This window comes from Coregonus lavaretus (genome assembly GCF_964263955.1).
Source record: "Coregonus lavaretus genome assembly, chromosome: 3".
In the NCBI taxonomy this organism is placed as follows: domain Eukaryota; kingdom Metazoa; phylum Chordata; class Actinopteri; order Salmoniformes; family Salmonidae; genus Coregonus; species Coregonus lavaretus.
The window spans coordinates 64,031,709-64,052,679 of NC_139990.1; the positions used below are offsets into that span (position 1 = coordinate 64,031,709).

At 41.0% G+C, this 20,971-nt stretch overlaps 2 protein-coding genes across 2 annotated transcripts in view; both read right to left on the bottom strand.

The window, feature by feature from the left end:
- The window catches only part of LOC311126955 (protein rapunzel-like), a 13,336-nt gene extending 13,281 nt beyond the window's left edge, over positions 1–55 (bottom strand). Inside the window, exon 1 of the mRNA XM_084158679.1 lies at positions 1–55. This exon is cut by the window's left edge and continues 62 nt beyond it. The gene's annotated coding sequence lies outside the window, so the exon portion shown is untranslated.
- A 396-nt stretch (positions 56–451) lies between these two features.
- Positions 452–5,520, bottom strand: LOC311126953 (protein rapunzel-like). Its single transcript, XM_084158677.1, has 2 exons — positions 5,465–5,520; positions 452–2,554 (listed from the first exon to the last, which is right to left on the bottom strand). Exon 2 carries the CDS (start codon positions 2,483–2,485, stop codon positions 1,301–1,303), a length of 1,185 nt encoding a protein of 394 aa, XP_084014803.1. The 5' UTR covers positions 2,486–2,554; positions 5,465–5,520; the 3' UTR covers positions 452–1,300.
- Between the last annotated feature and the right edge of the window lie 15,451 nt (positions 5,521–20,971).

Consider the following 20,971-nt stretch of genomic DNA (forward strand, 5'->3'; position numbering starts at 1 on the left):
CCTATTGGTCATATGGTTCTCATATTACAGTTAAAGTGACACACCCATCGAAAGAGAGCTAAACTTGGGTGGTGGTTAGACAAGTTCTTGAACAAATGATAGCATATTTACCTGGTCAACATGGAAACTACTAAATTACACTCCTTTGACAAATAACTGACAAAAGTATTTTACCAAGACTATTATACCATTTGCTGATGAATAATTGTATTTCGATTGCGTGATCTGGTGATTGTTTAGGGAGCAATGTACATTAACTGTCACATATTATCAGTATCAATGTTTATGACTACATGTACCACTGCTTAAACGTTTTAACATACAGTACCCTCTAAAATTATGTTATCATGACAATTAGACACATTTCCTCAGCTGCAGATAGAAATATAACATACAAGTCCTAATTTACTATTTCAGAATGATGACCAGTGATAACAATGTCCTTTTTATTGTGGTTTATTATGAATAAAGAAGACCATAAAAATGAGAAATTATAGCTGTATGAAGGATATAAAATTGTGAATATAGACAGAGATGTAATGTTGTAAGGCTCTTGTAACAGGCTATAGATTTGGACAGTGTGCTGCATCTATCAACTGCATTTTCAAAAGGAGCTTGAGTAAGTCCTCAGTACATTGATGAGGAGAAATAGTTTTTTGCAGTAAGCTTACATAACACATATTATTACACTGGCTGATGCGCTAATTTACAGTATGGTCATCATTAAATACTGGAATGCAGGTAAAATAAGGTATCTTACTTTTCTATTTGGTAAGAGGAAGTACCAAGTTCTCATACGTTGTCACTGTTATTGAGTAGATACCCACAGCCTGACAGAAAATGTCTCATATATGTCCATTTATACACATATAAAAATCCTAATAGTTTAAACCAGGGGTGTCAAACAAATTTTGCCCAGGGGGCCTCATTCGGTCTTCAACGAGGTCGAGGGGCCGTACTGAAAATTTGATATATTTCTTTGCTGTGAAATTTTACAAAAGACAGTCCACTATACATTGCTTTTTCCCCAAAAGAATCTGGCCCTCGTGGGCCGTGTGTTTGACACCCCTGGTTTAAATTATCACAAACTACACAAAAATCTACAAGGCCGATAAACAAATAAACATTTTGCAGTCTGTAACAAGAGATTACATTTCCCAAAATCAATAGCTAAAGCATCAGCTAGGTTTGATATATCAATAAAAACATATCTAAACTCAGATATAAACATTCATGAATTGTATTTGTAGTTTTCCCCATTATAACTACTCTATTTTCCATTGCACTGTGTAACAAAAGGCTACTGAGGATGAACGCATAGGTACGCTTTTTTGTGTTTTCCGTAGTAGTAACACTCCTCTTGGAAGTTGTTGGTCTCCACCACTTCCTTATAGTGGCTGACAGCATGCACCAAGCAGTTGGGGAGACTTCTGCTGAGGGCCTGAGACACATCTATCATGTTCCCTTTCAGTTTCTGCCCCTCAATCTCTTGCTGGATCTGACCCTTGTTGATAGGCTTAGGCTGAACACTGAAAGAGATCACCACTTTGATGTTGTTCTTGGTCAACACATCAAAGTAATTAGCTCCTCCTCTACTTCCATGGTACTTCTTTCCAGCTAGCCAGTTGAAAAAGAAAATGCGCTCCTTGTCATTGAAGACCATGACACACCAGCTCACCCAGTCATATTTCTTAACAAGGGTGTCCAATATGGATTTGGTGAAGTCAAGGTCAACACTTCCAGGTTTCTCCTGAAGCTGGTGTTCCATGTCCAGTTTGGCTTGATCAGCAAAGTTTTCAGTGCAATCGTCCACCGCTGCTTTCATGCGGTTCTCAACATCTTCCATACGCTCCTGCCACTTCTTCACCATCTCATCCCCCACAACCCCTTCCTTGAGGCTGGCGTAACCCATGACAGCAATGATGCCCACCACAAAGAGCTTCTTAAGCCTGGCACAGAAATCTTCTACCGCCCTTCTACTCCTTTGCTCTGTGGAAACCACTGTCTCCAGCATGGGGTCACCTGAGGTATTGTCCCCAGTAACAGCATTATAGAGGGCGTCCAGGTTCAAGTCTGTGTCCGTGTTCTCATAATGGCTGAGGAACTTCTCCATCTTCTTCTCTTTGAACTTGGGCTTGGCGTTGACAAAGTCCTGGAACTTTTCGTACTGGCTGAGCATTTGTGCCTCACGGTCAAAGTTCTGCTTATTCAAGGAGGTCCTCTGCAGCTCCAGGGCGATTTGGTCGATCTCAGCCTGGATGCCTTCCAGTTTCTGGTTGACCATGCTGAACTGCTCAGTCAGGTAGCGGGCGTCCTGCCCTTCCGGGTTGCTGAGGATCTCAGAGGAGGCTACGAACACGGCCTCCAGGACGGGATGGAGCTGGCCCACAGTGGCTGCCAGGACTGCGGAGGCCTGTCCCATGATCTCCACCCCTTTCTCGATCTTGCCCCTGTTCTGCACGAGCCATTCTGCCACACTGGTCATTTTGAGGGCTCTATCACAAACTAACAATGTCCAACTTGGTCTTCAAAGAATCTTTGACTATGTTGATGTCTGAAAGAGAAAGAGGAAAAAAACATAAAACTCTTGTAAAGGTTTGTTGAGGTGAAATAATGTTAAGGCAGCAACGTCAGACTTTGTGTATTTTTTTATTTCTAAGGATTAGCTAGCTATTAGTTTGAAGAAGTTTGTGTTGGAGATGACTCGATCATCATCGTATCCAGTGGTGTAAAGCACTTAAGTAAAAATACTTTAAAGTACTACTTAAGTAGTTTTTTGGGGTATCAAATCAAATCAAATCAAATGTTATTTGTCACATGCGCTGAATATAACAGGTGTAGACCTTACAGTGAAATGCAGATAGTCTGGGTAGCCATTTGATTAGATGTTCAGGAGTCTTATGGCTTGGGGGTAGAAGCTGTTTAGAAGCCTCTTGGACCTAGACTTGGCGCTCCGGTACCGCTTGCCGTGCGGTAGCAGAGAGAACAGTCTATGACTAGGGTGGCTGGAGTCTTTGACAATTTTTAGGGCCTTCCTCTGACACCGCCTGGTATAGAGGTCCTGGATGGCAGGAAGCTTGGCCCCAGTGATGTACTGGGCCGTACGCATTACCCTCTGTAGTGCCTTGTGGTCGGAGGCCGAGCAGTTGCTATACCAGGCAGCGATGCAACCAGTCAGGATGCTCTCGGACCCATGCCAAATCTTTTCAGTCTCGTTAGGGGGAATAGGTTTTGTCTTGGTGTGTTTGGACCATGTTAGTTTGTTGGTGATGTGGACACCAAGGAACTTGAAGCTCTCAACCTGCTCCACTACAGCCCCGTCGATTAGAATGGGGACGTGCTAGGTCCTCTTCTTTTTCCTGTAGTCCACAATCATCTCCTTTGTCTTGATCATGTTGAGGGAGAGGTTGTTGTCCTGGCACCACATGGCCAGGTCTCTGACCTCCTCCCTATAGGCTGTCTGGTCGTTGTCGGTGATCAGGCCTACCACTGTTGTGTCATCGGCAAACTTATCTGTACTTTACTTTACTATTTATATTTTTGACAACTTTTACTTTTATTTTACTACATTCCTAAAGAAAATAATGAACTTTTTACTCCATAATTTTCCCTGACACCCAAAAGTATTAGTTACATTTTGAATGCTTAACAGGACAGGAAAATTGTCAAATTCACGCCCTTATCAAGAGAACATCCCTGGTCACCCCTACTGCCTCTGATCTGGTGGACTCACTAAACACACATGCTTCATTTGTAAATGATGTCTGAGTGTTGGAGTGTGCCCCTGGCTATCTGTAAATTTTAAAAACAAGAAAATGGTGCCATCTGGCTTGCTTAATATAAGGAATTAGAAATGATTTATACTTTTATTTTGATACTTAAGTATATTTTAACAATTACATTTACTTTTGATACTTAAGTATATTTAAAACCAATTTTTTTTAGACTTTTACTCAAGTAGTATTTTACTGGGTGACTCACTTTTGCTTGAGTCATTTTCTATTAAGGTATCTTTACTTTTACTCAAGTATGACAATTGGGTACTTTTTCCACCACTGATCGTATCTAACACAGAAAACACCAACAGCATCTAACACAGATTACATCAGAGAGTTGGAGTGAAATAGAACAAGCTACTCTCAGCAATGAAACAAATGGAGAACATGTTGGGACATGCATGAGTCTAGTTTCATGCCACACCCAGAGTCTCAGGTTTATGACAGGTTTATGACAGGACTCGATCACAGCTTCAGTTGCACTGACTCACTTCAAACCATGCATTAAAATAAACATACTGAATGTTTTTGGCGATTCAGAGCAAACATCAAAAGCTGTGTGTGTACTCTCGCTTTATGACGTGTAGAGTTGCGCAACACTGCAGTGCTGGCTTTTTGGAGTTGAATTCACAAGCCTAACAATAGCCAGGACCCAAAGCAAACACAGATGTCCACAACCTGGGAAAAAGGGGATTTACTTTGTGAACATATGATTTTCAATGTAAAATACACACGAGAGATGAACTCACACATATCTAATTCCCCTGAGACAATATCCACTACAGAAAAAGGCACACCCAGATCTAAGGGGAAAAAAACACCATTGCACTTGTTCTGTAATTAAAAACACACTTTTCTCCCACACACTAAAATGTCAGTTAATTGAAATGCAATTGGGTCATTGAATTCACAGCAACTCCATGTACAATGTAGCATCAGTCATTTTAATTTGAATGAAAAACACAAAATACAGATTCATATCTACACCCATAGACCATGGGCTTACCAGTAATTGCTGCATGGCAAGATGAATGGTGTCATTTTACATGCTTTCCCAAGGACTACCACTGTACTAGTTAGGTTAGTCCTATTAAATAAGCTAACATCACCAGTTATTGCTATCCCATTTTTAAGTTACACAATGTCAAAAAAATGGTGTTAAGAGTACATTACATAATTGGAATTTTGAAGTATTTTGTAGAATTCACTTGTGACTCATCACCACATTGAACTGAAGGCATTCTAATAAAAAAGAATAGTGAAGGAAAATACTTACTGAGAAATTGTCCTAGTTTAGGATATGTCAAGGCTTCACTTGTAAAACAAAAATAGTTGACTGTGAGAATGGTAATCCAAGGGTACAATTAAGAGGAAGAAACCAGCCTATAGAGCTCTTATGGAGACCACATCCTTGAGTCATGAGACACCAACAAGACCACATCCGTTAACAATGCTATCCCAACATCTCAAATTGTACTTGAATTTCACCTGTTTGTCTTGTCAGTGCACAACAAAAAGTGGATATTTCAAAACCAGTTCCTAATTTTTTCATATACAGTAGGTCTCAGAGGTACCCTATACTTCTCAAACCAGATCAGTTTGTCAAAGAATAGAACATCTGGGTAAACAAAACTGCCCAGAGAGATAGACAGAATGGAGCAAGATAAAGAAAAGAGGAAGAAACTCACCTCTAAAATATACAGGGGGGTGCAGTCCAGTTATCCAACAGTCCAGCTGTGCCTCTGAACACCAGCCTCCTAGTGTTGGGATGTATATGTAGTCTCTCTCTCTCCTCTCTCTCTCCCTGTCTCTCTCTCGTCACTCCCCCTTTGGAACTCCTCCATCCCCTCTCTGCATTCCAACGGGAACCCACTCCGAGGGATGAGGGGCAGGCACTGAGACAGATAACATCCTGCAAACACTGCCTATGCAAGGACACTACACTGCCATTCACACAGGGTCTGAAGGATTGTGTGTGTGTGTGTGTGTGTGTGTCCAATCGTGCAAGTGTGCAAACTTTGCCACAAACAAAAACCTGCTTGTTGTGTCTCCACTGAAGTTGCTATGGCCTCTTTCTATGGCCTCTATGCATCTTGCCTCTTTTAACAGTGTGCCTGCTTGAAAAGACAATTCGTATTTTTAAATGAGGCCACTGAGTTCTGTAAAGTAAGCAATATTCTTTTTACAGATAAGCAATTGCAGTTCCCTAAACAGAGGCAGTTTTTGTGTGTTATCAAAATAGCACACGTAAGGGACATCAGAGCTAAAATGTGTGACATTTTGAACTCTTTTAACCTTGTAAATGTATTATCATTGAAGGCAAGCTATTGGACATTTGGATTGAGGCGTAGTAATGGAGTAGAAATACACCCTGGAGCTGCAGTGCTCTCAGAGTCACTCCGTCACAGTGCTGAGCAGAGCAGTGAAAGGACCTCTGTGTATCTTTATCCACACCATGGGAGACAGAGCTCACCCACTGTCTTTGTGCTTCAGCTCTGACCGTGACACACACACTTCCTGATATGACCAATCAGTCCAGTTAACACTGAAGAGAAGAAAGAGAAGGAGATAGAGGAAGAGGAGATAGAGGAGGAGGGGATATCTGTAGTGAAGTCAGGACGGTCAGTCATATTGAGGAGGAGTTGACGAGCCCGCCTGGTACCCCCCAGTGTTTTTTGGGTCTCCCTGTATCGTCCCGCTGTCAGATGTCGCACTATGCTAACTCATTACCATCGGAAAGGGGAGGATATGTTTTGCAGGGACTCAACGGTATGTGGCGTGATGGGTGGTATTGACTGACGCTGGGAAACACACTGACCAGGAGGCGTCAGTGTGATGAAGCAAAGCTAACTTCCTGAATCCTACTTCCCAAATATTACATAATTTGAGATGTCCCCTATCCTATCAAAAAATGACAGTTCACTATCCAGTGTGTGAAAATCCTAAATCATTCATCCATTACCCATTTACCAGCAGGTTTTGTGGTTCATTTTTGAAGAAAATAGAACTGAAAACTACAGATTGGAAACTTCAGAAAGATTCCATCTCACGTAAAATGTTATGAATGGAAAATAAGGCCTCATTAAAAAATATATGGCCTTTGTAGGGGATTTAAGCACACAAGGTAGAACAATGGTAAAGTCATTAAGATAATGACATCCAGGTGAACAAGGTGTGCCAGACAGATCAGTGTATTTTTAGCTGATGTTTTGTCTGGTTTTACTCAGCTAATAGCCATATCAACTAAACATTCCTGTTCAACAACTTTAATGTTAATAAACGGGTGGAATAAGCATTGTTTCTCTCATTACTTTATGTGCATAGTGAATCTCCAGACATTATGGCACACTTCAAACTTTGGCTGTTGAAATAGAAGATTACCGCAATGCTATTGACCACAATTTCTGACCTTGGCCTCTAGCTATAGTGTTTCCTCTTTGCCACAATATGTCACTTTAGTTCACTGGAAAACCCCCCAGTGTCTCATCCAAGACATAATGCAACACTTTGCCAGAGGGTGGGTAAAATTGATGCAGGGCTGTGTTTGGGGAATAAATATACATATTTTTCCATAATGGGGATAGACATAATGTCTTTGGTCTATAATTTGTTACTGTTAAGAGAGGATTAAGCACCCGTCATTTCCGGATTTAAGCAACTCCCATGGGAAAACAAATGTGGGTTGGAATGACAGTTTACTAGAAAAAGGGTTGAGCAACAGAAATAAAATTGCTTTTCAGGCATAGTGGTTGTTATGAGACGTGAGATACAGCTGGAGGCTCCAAGATTGGGTCACAGCCAGATACTGTAGGTGCATCAACGTCATATGTCTGTATCATCAACATATGTGAGTGCTAATATGAGCATAAACTGTGATATCACAATATAATATCAATTCATGGCATGGTATAATGAGAGCTGCTTAGTTATTAGGTCTCTTATGTAATGTACAGGTGTGGTATCTTAATTTGATCACTCTGTTGTCGCTGAGAATATCCTGCGCCGCATTCAAATGAGCCTCGTGATTAACATAAATTCACTGAAAACGTGCAGTTTTCCTTCTCTCTCGCTCGATCAAATGCTAAAGCACCAGTCAGAATAAATGTCCTACTACTGTAGATCCTACGACTGCAACAGTCAAATGTACAAACATTTAAAAGGAAATGCAGCCATACACATTAACAACCATCGTTTTATATAGCTTAATAAGACAAGATTGATATTGGTCTCCACTACATACAAGTGTATCTGAAATGCAGCCGTAGGCCACACCTAAACTATAGCCTACTGTAGCATATCACAACCAATTTCCCTTTAGAAATCATAACTTTTCTTTGAATAATGAAATCCTCCTGCTGCAGGATAATTTTATTCCTCAGACGGAACTGGTCAAATTAAGATCCTACACCCCAGTGGGCACAAACTGGTTGACTCAACGTTGTTTCAACGTAATTTGTCAAGGTATTGTGACATGGAAATATCGACCACAGGATTATGTCATCATGGTAACCAATTTCCAACATAGACAAATATGTTGAATTTGTACCTTTGAAACAATGTCAGATCTTCAACGTTTCTGTATATCCACTATCAGAAAAAATAACTATAGGCTGGGTGTCACGATCGTCGTAGGGAATAGATGAGGACCAAGGCGCAGCGTTGCAGGCAAACATACTCGTTTATTAGCGAAACGTGATGAAAACAACAAAAGACGGTAACGTGACAGTTCACGGTTAAACACAACCAACTAGAAACAAGAACCCACCAAAACACAAAGGAAAACTGACAGTATAAATATGGCTCCCAATCAGAGACAACCAGCAAACAGCTGACACTCGTTGCCTCTGATTGGGAGTCACTCAGGCCAACCTAGACATAGAACAACTAGACACTCAAACACAGCACATAAACACACGGAATCTACACACCCTGACTCAACATATAAAGTCCCCAGAGCCAGCGTGTGACACTGGGCAGCACCTCCTACTGGAGAATTGATCTACGTACAGTTATTAATTTGGTCTCCCATCCAAGATTATAACTAAGCCCTGCTTATATTTGTCACTGACTACCAGTGGCGGCTCCTGAAAAAATTCTCAGGGGGGGCAATTTTTCTGATGATTTAGGTGACCTACACACATTTTAAAAAAGATATGTCCAGCAACAACATGAAGACAGGGGCAGCATATAAGTCAATACCAGAAGCATTTATTGACTGATCTCAAAAGTGTTGGCTTACAAAAGCAAAATAAGTTATCACAGTAAAAATAATCAAGGGTGTTCTTTCACATTCCTCAACACTGCATAAACAATATGCATTTCCATAAAACACCTCATCTAATTGTGCCACAAAGTTGACAAGTCCAAGAAAAATACCAGGGTTGGTGGAGCCCTCAGTTTCATCTTTGCCTCGCAAAGCTAACTCAAACACTCCGCAAAACTTCACACACTGGATTAGCCGGCTGAGGATGTGGCGGTTCTTGCTAACCTCATCGTTGTGGCGGCGGACAGCTAGCCTGTATCCCTCATCCAGTTGAGTGGCAATGTTCACTCTCCCCAAAGCAGACAATCTCAAACAGCTATCCATGTGGGTCTTTGACAGCTCATGTTTCTTAATCTTTTCTGAAAGATGGTGCATGTCCGTTACACCAGTCGCTGTCCAAGCGGTGCTGTCTGCCGTGCCGCCTTCAGGGTGAAAGAGTAAGCAGGGGTAGCAGAAGACTGCATTAGCTACATCGCAGCCTGCTAGCCAGGTTTTTCGTTCGTACCAATTTTTGGAAAATCCTCGGGTGTAGGACTTTCCCCCTTTAGTAGAAACCTGTTGAATTATTACATTTGGTCTGGGAGGTCCTAATTGTTTCGTTGCCAATTTATCTTGATTTGTTCGCCGACAAAAAGGAACTTCTTTCAAAGAGACAATCGAGTTGCACTGAACGCTAGCCATCTTGACAGTAGTACGTGAATTGATTGACGCTGCTACCCGCTCTTTTCTTAGTTACGTTCATGGTTATGTTACGTATGACGAAAGCGCGTAAGTGCAAGCCCTCCCGGAACCCATAGAGATTGTATTGAAAGCTCTGATATTTGAAATAAGATTTTACATGAGAGTCTATGAGAGACTTCTGGGGCGATTTTCAACCTGACTGAAATCGCCCCAAAAGGGGAGGGGCCATTTGAAGCACGACTTTAGCCTGATTGGACATTTAGTGGCAGATCAGACGTCGAGATTAGAACACTGATAACTACTGTTGCCGTGATATAATTGATTAGAAAAAAAATCCCTTCCTTTTCCCGTTTGGCAGTGCGTCGCCCATATCGCCCTAATGAACACACCGCCCCTGCTGACTACTACCAATGTGCTATCGTGAGAATGAATATTGAGAGATCTCTTAATAACTAAATAGATTCCCTGTTGCTATCAAAGTCATTCCAAAGGGTAGGTTTAACAGAGAAAATTAAATGTAACCATACTTTCTAAGTCATATATCATCAATATTTAGGCCTATATAGCATTTGCGATGTCATCAACAGTTATTGTTTCAATTCAACCCAGGGTTCACATAAAAATAGACAATAGGCTACATACACTAGGAGTATACCAAACATTAGGAACACCTTCCTAATATTGAGAGGTGTATGGACTTGATTAGCATGTACAGTATATTTCCTCAAATGAAAGGTTATCAGAAACGGTTGTGTCTTATCATGTTGAATGGCTGTTGAAATAGAAGATTACCTCAATGCTATTGACCACACTTGATCTTTTTAACCTTGGCCTCTAGCTATAGTGTTTCCTCTTTGCCACAAGATGTCACTTTAGTTCACTGGAAAGCCCCCCAGTGTCTCATCCAAGACATAATGCAACACTTTGCCAGGGGGGGGGGGGGGGAGTAAAATTGATGCAGGGATGTGTTTGGGCAATAAATGGACACCTTTTTGTATAATACATGATGTCCTTGGTCTATAATATGATTGTCCTGAATATGGTTGGGTGAGGGACAACTGGAAGAGTCTTTCATGTCATGATGAGAGGTGTGTGGATTTCACACTACACCCTGATTGGCACAGTAGTCCAGTTTTTGGATTATTGTTTGCCACTCACTTCACTGGTATTTCATTTGCAGGCAATTTAGAAAGATTATACAGTAATTTACTATGACTAAGCAGCCTATAGTAACAAAAAACTGGCCTTTGACAAACACATGAAAATAAAGTTACAGGTAATAACTGTTTGCTGTTTATATAAAAATAAACCATCCTTTATTCCACATGACCACGGTGTATTGTAGAGTTACTTGGAATGAGGTATTGTTATGCAAACAAAAAGTTGTTACTTTTAAGAGAGGATGTAGCACCTGTTATCCCGGATTTGAGCAACTCCCATGGGAAAACAAATGTGGGTTGGAATGACAGTCCACTAGAAAAAGGGTTGAGCAACAGAAATGAAAGTGCTTTTCAGGCATAGTGGTTGTTATGAGACGTGAGATACAGCTGGAGGCTCCAAGATTGGGTCACAGCCAGATACTGTAGGTGCATCAACGTCATATGTCTGTATCATCAACATATGTGAGTGCTAATATGAGCATAAACTTTGATATCACAATATAATATCAATTCATGGCATGGTATAATGAGAGCTGCTTAGTTATTAGGTCTCTTATGTAATGTACAGGTGTGGTATCTTAATTTGATCACTCTGTTGTCGCTGAGAATATCAAATCAAATCAAATCAAATGTTATTGGTCACATGCGCCGAATACAACAGGTGCAGACATTACAGTGAAATGCTTACTTACAGCCCTTAACCAACAGCCGCATTCAAATGAGCCTCGTGATTAACATAAATTCACTGAAAACGTGCAGTTTTCCTTCTCTCTCGCTCGATCAAATGCTAAAGCACCAGTCAGAATAAACGTCCTACTACTGTAGATCCTACGACTGCAACAGTCAAATGTACAAACATTTAAAAGGAAATGCAGCCGTACACATTAACAACCATCGTTTTATATAGCTTAATAAGACAAGATTGATATTGGTCTCCACTACATACAAGTGTATCTGAAATGCAGCCGTAGGCCACACCTAAACTATAGCCTACTGTAGCATATCACAACCAATTTCCCTTTAGAAATCATCACTTTTCTTTGAATAATGAAATCCTCCTGCTGCAGGATTATTTTATTCCTCAGACGGAACTGGTCAAATTAAGATCCTACACCCCAGTGGGCACAAACTGGTTGACTCAACGTTGTTTCAACGTAATTTGTCAAGGTATTGTGACATGGAAATTTCAACCACAGGATTATGTCATCATGGTAACCAATTTCCAACATAGACAAATATGTTGAATTTGTACCTTTGAAACAATGTCAGATCTTCAACGTTTCTGTATATCCACTATCAGAAAAAATAACTATAGGCTGGGCAGCACCTCCTACTGGAGAATTGATCTACGTACAGCTATTAATTTGGTCTCCCATCCAAGATTATAACTAAGCCCTGCTTATATTTGTCACTGACTACCAGTGGCGGCTCCTGAAAAAATTCTCAGGGGGGGCAATTTTTCTGATGATTTAGGTGACCTACACACATTTTAAAAAAGATATGTCCAGCAACAACATGAAGACAGGGGCAGCATATAAGTCAATACCAGAAGCATTTATTGACTGATCTCAAAAGTGTTGGCTTACAAAAGCAAAATAAGTTATCACAGTAAAAATAATCAAGGGTGTTCTTTCACATTCCTCAACACTGCATAAACAATATGCATTTCCATAAAACACCTCATCTAATTGTGCCACAAAGTTGACAAGTCCAAGAAAAATACCAGGGTTGGTGGAGCCCTCAGTTTCATCTTTGCCTCGCAAAGCTAACTCAAACACTCCGCAAAACTTCACACACTGGATTAGCCGGCTGAGGATGTGGCGGTTCTTGCTAACCTCATCGTTGTGGCGGCGGACAGCTAGCCTGTATCCCTCATCCAGTTGAGTGGCAATGTTCACTCTCCCCAAAGCAGACAATCTCAAACAGCTATCCATGTGGGTCTTTGACAGCTCATGTTTCTTAATCTTTTCTGAAAGATGGTGCATGTCCGTTACACCAGTCGCTGTCCAAGCGGTGCTGTCTGCCGTGCCGCCTTCAGGGTGAAAGAGTAAGCAGGGGTAGCAGAAGACTGCATTAGCTACATCGCAGCCTGCTAGCCAGGTTTTTCGTTCGTACCAATTTTTGGAAAATCCTCGGGTGTAGGACTTTCCCCCTTTAGTAGAAACCTGTTGAATTATTACATTTGGTCTGGGAGGTCCTAATTGTTTCGTTGCCAATTTATCTTGATTTGTTCGCCGACAAAAAGGAACTTCTTTCAAAGAGACAATCGAGTTGCACTGAACGCTAGCCATCTTGACAGTAGTACGTGAATTGATTGACGCTGCTACCCGCTCTTTTCTTAGTTACGTTCATGGTTATGTTACGTATGACGAAAGCGCGTAAGTGCAAGCCCTCCCGGAACCCATAGAGATTGTATTGAAAACTCTGATATTTGAAATAAGATTTTACATGAGAGTCTATGAGAGACTTCTGGGGCGATTTTCAACCTGACTGAAATCGCCCCAAAAGGGGCGGGGCCATTTGAAGCACGACTTTAGCCTGATTGGACATTTAGTGGCAGATCAGACGTCGAGATTAGAACACTGATAACTACTGTTGCCGTGATATAATTGATTAGAAAAAAAATCCCTTCCTTTTCCCGTTTGGCAGTGTGTCGCCCATATCGCCCTAATGAACACACCGCCCCTGCTGACTACTACCAATGTGCTATCGTGAGAATGAATATTGAGAGATCTCTTAATAACTAAATAGATTCCCTGTTGCTATCAAAGTCATTCCAAAGGGTAGGTTTAACAGAGAAAATTTAATGTAACCATACTTTCTAAGTCATATATCATCAATATTTAGGCCTATATAGCATTTGCGATGTCATCAATAGTTATTGTTTCAATTCAACCCAGGGTTCACATAAAAATAGACAATAGGCTACATACACTAGGAGTATACCAAACATTAGGAACACCTTCCTAATATTGAGAGGTGTATGGACTTGATTAGCATGTACAGTATATTTCCTCAAATGAAAGGTTATCAGAAACGGTTGTGTCTTATCATGTTGAATGGCTGTTGAAATAGAAGATTACCTCAATGCTATTGACCACACTTGATCTTTTTAACCTTGGCCTCTAGCTATAGTGTTTCCTCTTTGCCACAAGATGTCACTTTAGTTCACTGGAAAGCCCCCCAGTGTCTCATCCAAGACATAATGCAACACTTTGCCAGGGGGGGGAGTAAAATTGATGCAGGGATGTGTTTGGGCAATAAATGGACACCTTTTTGTATAATACATGATGTCCTTGGTCTATAATATGATTGTCCTGAATATGGTTGGGTGAGGGACAACTGGAAGAGTCTTTCATGTCATGATGAGAGGTGTGTGGATTTCACACTACACCCTGATTGGCACAGTAGTCCAGTTTTTGGATTATTGTTTGCCACTCACTTCACTGGTATTTCATTTGCAGGCAATTTAGAAAGATTATACAGTAATTTACTATGACTAAGCAGCCTATAGTAACAAAAAACTGGCCTTTGACAAACACATGAAAATAAAGTTACAGGTAATAACTGTTTGCTGTTTATATAAAAATAAACCATCCCTTATTCCACATGACCACGGTGTATTGTAGAGTTACTTGGAATGAGGTATTGTTATGCAAACAAAAAGTTGTTACTTTTAAGAGAGGATGTAGCACCTGTTATCCCGGATTTGAGCAACTCCCATGGGAAAACAAATGTGGGTTGGAATGACAGTCCACTAGAAAAAGGGTTGAGCAACAGAAATGAAAGTGCTTTTCAGGCATAGTGGTTGTTATGAGACGTGAGATACAGCTGGAGGCTCCAAGGTTGGGTCACAGCCAGATACTGTAAGTGCCTGTGTCATCAACATACAGTGCCTTCAGAAAGTATTCACACCCCTTGACGTTGTCCACATTTTGTTGTGTTACAGCCTGAATTTAAAATGGATTACATTTAGATTTGTTTGTCACTGGCCTACACACAATACCCCATAATGTCAAAGTGAAATGATGTTTTTAGATTTTTTTACAAATTAATAAACAATGAAAAGCTGAAATGTCTTGAGCCAATAAATATTCAACCCCTCTGTTATGGCAAGCCTGTATAAGTTCAGGAGTATAAATGAGCTTAACAAGTCACGTAATAACTTGCATGGACTCACTCTGTGTGCTATAGTGTTTAACATGATTTTTGAAAGACTACCTCATCTCTGTACCCCACAGATACAATTATCTGTAAGTCCCTCAGTCGAGCAGTGAATTACCAACACAGATTCAACCATAAAGACCAGGGAGGGTTTCCAATGCCTCGCAAAGAAGGGCACCTATTGGTAGATGGTAAAAAAAAGCAGCATTGAATATCCATTTGAGCGTGGTGACGTTATTAATTACACTCTGGATAGTGTATCAATACACCCAGTCATTACAAAGATACAGGCGTCCTTCCTAACTCAGTTGCCGGAGAGGAAGGAAACCACTCAGGGATTTCACCATGACGCCAATGGTGACTTTAAAACAGTTACAGAGTTTAATGGTTGTGTTTGGAGAAAACTGAGGATGGGTCAACAACATTGAGTTACTCCACAATACTAACCCAACTGACAGAGTGAAAAGAAGAAAGCCTGTACAGAATAAAACATATTCCTATTGGCAACAAGGCACTAAAGTGATACAGCAAAAAATGTGCCAAAGCAATTAACTTTTTGCCCTGAATACAAATCCAATACAACACATCACTGAGTACCACTCCATATTTTCAATCATAGTGGTGGCTGCATCATGTTATGTGTATGCTTGTAATCGTTAAAGACTGGGGAGATTTTCAAGATACAAAATTAAACAGAATGATGCTAAGCACAGGCAAAATCCTAGAGGAAAACCTGGTTCAGTCCGCTTTCCATCAGACACTGGGAGATGAATTCACCTTTCAGCAGGATAATAACTTAAAACACAAGGCCAAATCTACACTGGAGTTGCTTACCAAGAAGAGTGTGAATGTTCCTGAGTATCCAAGTTATAGTTTTGACTTAAAACTACTTGGAAATCTATGGCAAGACCTGAATCTGGTTGTCTAGCAATGATCAACAACCAATTTGACAGCGCTTGAATAATTTTTTAAAGAATAATGGGCAAATGTTGTACAATCCTGGTGTGGAAAGCTCTTAGAGACTTAACCAGAAAGACTCACAGCTGCAATCGCTGCCAAAGCTGCTTCTACAAAGTATTGAGTCAGGGGTGTGAATACCTATGTAAATGTGATATTTCTTTATTTCATTTCAATACGTATTTTGTGTAGATGGGTGAGATTTCTTAAAATATTTAATCGATTTTGAATTCAGGCTGTAACACAACACATTGTGGAATAAGTCAAGGGGTATGAATACTTTGTGAAGGCACTGATGTGAGTGCTAATATGAGCATAAACTGTGATATCTCAATGTAACAAAAAAAGTATAGGTTGAAGTTGAAATGTACTGCTCTGTGTTCAGCTGCAAGGATAGCTTCTCACTGTCCTCTGTCCTGCAGATGTTTCCAGGTCACAGAACATGTAACATGATGACAGACGACTTGGATTCAGAAGATTCAGTACCACTTGGTTGATTTAAGGCTTCCCCTGGTGAATGAGGGAGGTCCTACAGGAAATGAAATGAAAGTGACAAAAAAACGTGGACCACTATTTTGTGCCGATACTTCACTGTACTACGCCTGAGCAATGGTGTTGAACAAACTGTACTCACAGTGACACAACATTATTAAAATAATCATAGGCTACAATAAATGAAAGTTTTGTGTGTTACAGAATACATTGCTTCTACTCTTTACATTGTTCAGCTTCAATATGTTGTGTGGACACATGGTAAACAATGCTGCTATGGCAATGAACTATTTAATAATGATTGACGTCACTAACAAATACAATTTCTCACTCTCCCTTGCCCTCTTTGTCATGTGTTGTTAATTACAGTAGGTTAATCATCCATAAATACTGCTCTCTAACTGAACTTTGACCTATCTGAGTCATAACCCACTGGGCACACACTGGTTGAATCAACGTTGTTAACACGCCATTTCAATGGAATTACATTGAACCAATGTCGAATAGACGTTGAATTGACGTCTTTGCCCAGTGGGAAGCCACTGATCTGTTTGCACACAGTTGCTCTGGTGGTGAAAGACGCTAGTCTGTCTCTCCACCACAGAGACAGGCCCAGGCCATCAGTCATTCCCACAGATTGACACAAACTCAGGCTAGATCAGAGGAAACCGATAAAGGTTCAGAGGCTGGGATAGAGAAGCTTATTGATTGTAGACAAATTCACCTCAGAGGTCATCCTTGGCCTTACAAACGAAGCGAACCACCTTCAGATTTCATGCAAAATTAAAATTATATTACTCTGACTGTGGTGAATCTTGTTTAAGCATATGTTTTAACCCCCCAATTTCAGGATTGCCTTTTACTGTAAGTTTCAGCAGAGTGGCTTATACATTAAAATGTATCTGATACACGCAGGTAGGAGCAATGTTAGAAAATGTGGACAACAGCTGCATTCCAATAATCTGTTTCATTGTAACCAGATTATACTGTCTATTGTGTCTCAAATCATATTCTGAGGTATACAGTGGGGGAAAAAAGTATTTAGTCAGCCACCAATTGTGCAAGTTCTCCCACTTAAAAAGATGAAAGAGGCCTGTAATTTTCATCATAGGTACACGTCAACTATGACAGACAAAATGAGAAAAAAAATCCAGAAAATCACATTGTAGGATTTTTTATGAATTTATTTGCAAATTATGGTGGAAAATAAGTATTTGGTCAATAACAAAAGATTCTCAATACTTTGTTATATACCCTTTGTTGGCAATGACACAGATCAAACGTTTTCTGTAAGTCTTCACAAGGTTTTCACACACTGTTGCTGGTATTTTGGCCCATTCCTCCATGCAGATCTCCTCTAGAGCAGTGATGTTTTGGGGCTGTCGCTGGGCAACACAGACTTTCAACTCCCTCCAAAGATTTTCTATGGGGTTGAGATCTGGAGACTGGTTAGGCCACTCCAGGACATTGAAATGCTTCTTACGAAGCCACTCCTTCGTTGCCCGGGCGGTGTGTTTGGGATCATTGTCATGCTGAAAGACTCAGCCACGTTTCATCTTCAATGCCCTTGCTGATGGAAGGAGGTTTTCACTCAAAATATCACGATACATGGCCCCATTCATTCTTTCCTTTACACGGATCAGTCGTCCTGGTCCCTTTGCAGAAAAACAGCCCCAAAGCATGATGTTTCCACCCCCATGCTTCACAGTAGGTATGGTGTTCTTTGGATGCAACTCAGCATTCTTTGTCCTCCAAACACGAGGAGTTGAGTTTTTACCAAAAAGTTATATTTTGGTTTCATCTGACCATATGACATTCTCCCAATCCTCTTCTGGATCATCCAAATGCACTCTAGCAAACTTCAGGCGGGCCTGGACATGTACTGGCTTAAGCAGGGGGACACGTTTGGCACTGCAGGATTTGAGTCCCTGGCGGCGTAGTGTGTTACTGATGGTAGGCTTTGTTACTTTGGTCCCAGCTCTCTGCAGGTCATTCACTAGGTCCCCCCGTGTGGTTCTGGGATTTTTGCTCACCGTTCTTGTGATCATTTTGACCCCACGGGGTGAGATCTTGCGTGGAGCCCCAGATCGAGGGAGATTATCAGTGGTCTTGTATGTCTTCCATTTCCTAATAATTGCTCCCACAGTTGATTTCTTCAAACCAAGCTGCTTACCTATTGCAGATTCAGTCTTCCCAGCCTGGTGCAGGTCTACAATTTTGTTTCTGGTGTCCTTTGACAGCTCTTCGGTCTTGGCCATAGTGGAATTTGGAGTGTGACTGTTTGAGGTTGTGGACAGGTGTCTTTTAAACTGATAACAAGTTCAAACAGGTGCCATTAATACAGGTAACGAGTGGAGGACAGAGGAGCTTCTTAAAGAATAAGTTACAGGTCTGCGAGAGCCAGAAATCTTGCTTGTTTGTAGGTGACCAAATACTTATTTTCCACCATAATTTGCAAATAAATTCATTAAAAATCCTACAATGTGATTTTCTGGAGAAAAAAAAACTCATTTTGTCTGTCATAGTCGACGTGTACCTATGATGAAAATTACAGGCCTCTCTCATCTTTTTAAGTGGGAGAACTTGCACAATTGGTGGCTGACTAAATACTTGTTTTCCCCCACTGTATCTGCTTGATTGAGTTGCACACAACCCAGTGAGGCAGTGTAGCTCTCTTTAGAATCTGGCCTCATCAGTATGGTCAGCTAGACAGTCACGTGATTCCTTCACATGCCTCATTGTTCCAGTGTTATTGGCTATGGCCCCTTGCTGTGGACCCCAGTCTACCACACACAGGCCCACACTATACCAGCCAAACAACTAATACCATTCATACGAAGAGAGGAGTGCCACAGCGCTTAACAAAGAGACCACATAGGGTAACCATGAGTGTCCACCAAAGTCTGTTAAATAGTTAGATACAGTTACACTTGTATCAGTGCTGTGTTCCAGAATGTTAATTTGTCTTACAGACAGACAAATGTACACCATACAAGTTGCACACGTGGAACTTGCAACGGCATCATTCTCAAAGGACAAGGTAAAAAATTTAAAAAATTTGAAGAATATGTATGTATTTTATGAATGCTGAAGTTCTGATGTGACTGGTTGTAGATACAGTATATGTGTATGTATGAGAGTGAGAGAGGTGAGTGTGTGTGTGTGTGGGGGGGGGGGGGGGAGTGAGAAAAAGAGAGAAAAAGAGAGAACAGAGAGAGAACAGAGAGAGAACAGAGAGAGAACAGAGAGAGAACAGAGAGAGAACAGAGAGAGAACAGAGAGAGAACAGAGAGAGAACAGAGAGAGAACAGAGGGAGAACAGAGGGAGAACAGAGGGAGAACAGAGGGAGAACAGAGGGAGAACAGAGAGAGAACAGAGGGAGAACAGAGGGAGAACAGAGGGAGAACAGAGGGAGAACAGAGAGAGTTAGGGCCTCTCTCTCACTCAAAGAACGCCGTAGGCAGACCTGGCACTCAAGAGAAGACAGGCTATGTGCACAGTGCCCACAAAATGAGGTGGAAACTGAGCGGCACTCCCTCAGATTATACAGATCCACAAAGAATTTGAAAACAAACCCAATTTTGATAAACTCCCATATCTATTGGGTGAAATACCACAGTGTGCTATCACAGCAACAATATTTGTGACCTGTTGCCACAAGAAAAGGGCAACCAGTGAAGAACAAACACCATTGTAAATACTGCTGCATATTTATGTTTATTTATTTTCCCTTTTGTACTTTAACTATTTGCACATCATTACAACACTGTATATAGACATAATATGACACCTGAAATATCTTGAGAGAGAGAGAGAGAGAGAGAGAGAGAGAGAGAGAGAGAGAGAGAGAGAGAGAGAGAGAGAGAGAGAGAGAGAGAGAGAGAGAGAGAGAGAGAGAGAGAGAGAGAGAGAGAGAGAGAGAGAGAGAGAGAGAGAGAGAGAGAGAGAGAGAGAGAGAGAGAGAGAGAGAGAGAGAGAGAGAGGAGCGCACACTATATGGTGGAATATTTTTGGATTCCCTCTCACCTATCTCAACCATCAATGCTTACTTGAAGAGGAGTTTGGCAGTTTCTTATGAGAGATGGAAAGAAACGTGACTGTGAGTGTAATTGTTGTTTCACTGATTCTCAGGTACAGTTCTTTGGCTAAAGACCTTGGAAGAGACCGTTGTGCACTTTGGGCGATCAGCTCTTCAAAAATGATGGGTGTGGAATGTGCACACATTATGTATTCGGAAATGACAGCCTCTACACCAGGTATCATCAACTAGATTCAGCCATGGGACGATTTTTTCTTGAGCGGCTGGTCGTGGGCCGGAACATAATTAAGCAATAATGCTCGAGGGGGTGTGGTATATAGCCAATATACCACAAACCCCCGAGGTGCCTTATTGCTATTATAAACTGGTTAGCCAATCAGCATTCAGGGCTCAAACCACCCAGTTTATAATTAAAAATAATTTGCAGACTGCAAATTG

What these genes read in the sequence shown, in the direction of transcription:
- LOC311126953 (XM_084158677.1), bottom strand. Translation starts at nt 2,485, where the DNA reads ATGACCAGTGTGGCAGAATGGCTCGTGCAGAACAGGGGCAAGATCGAG.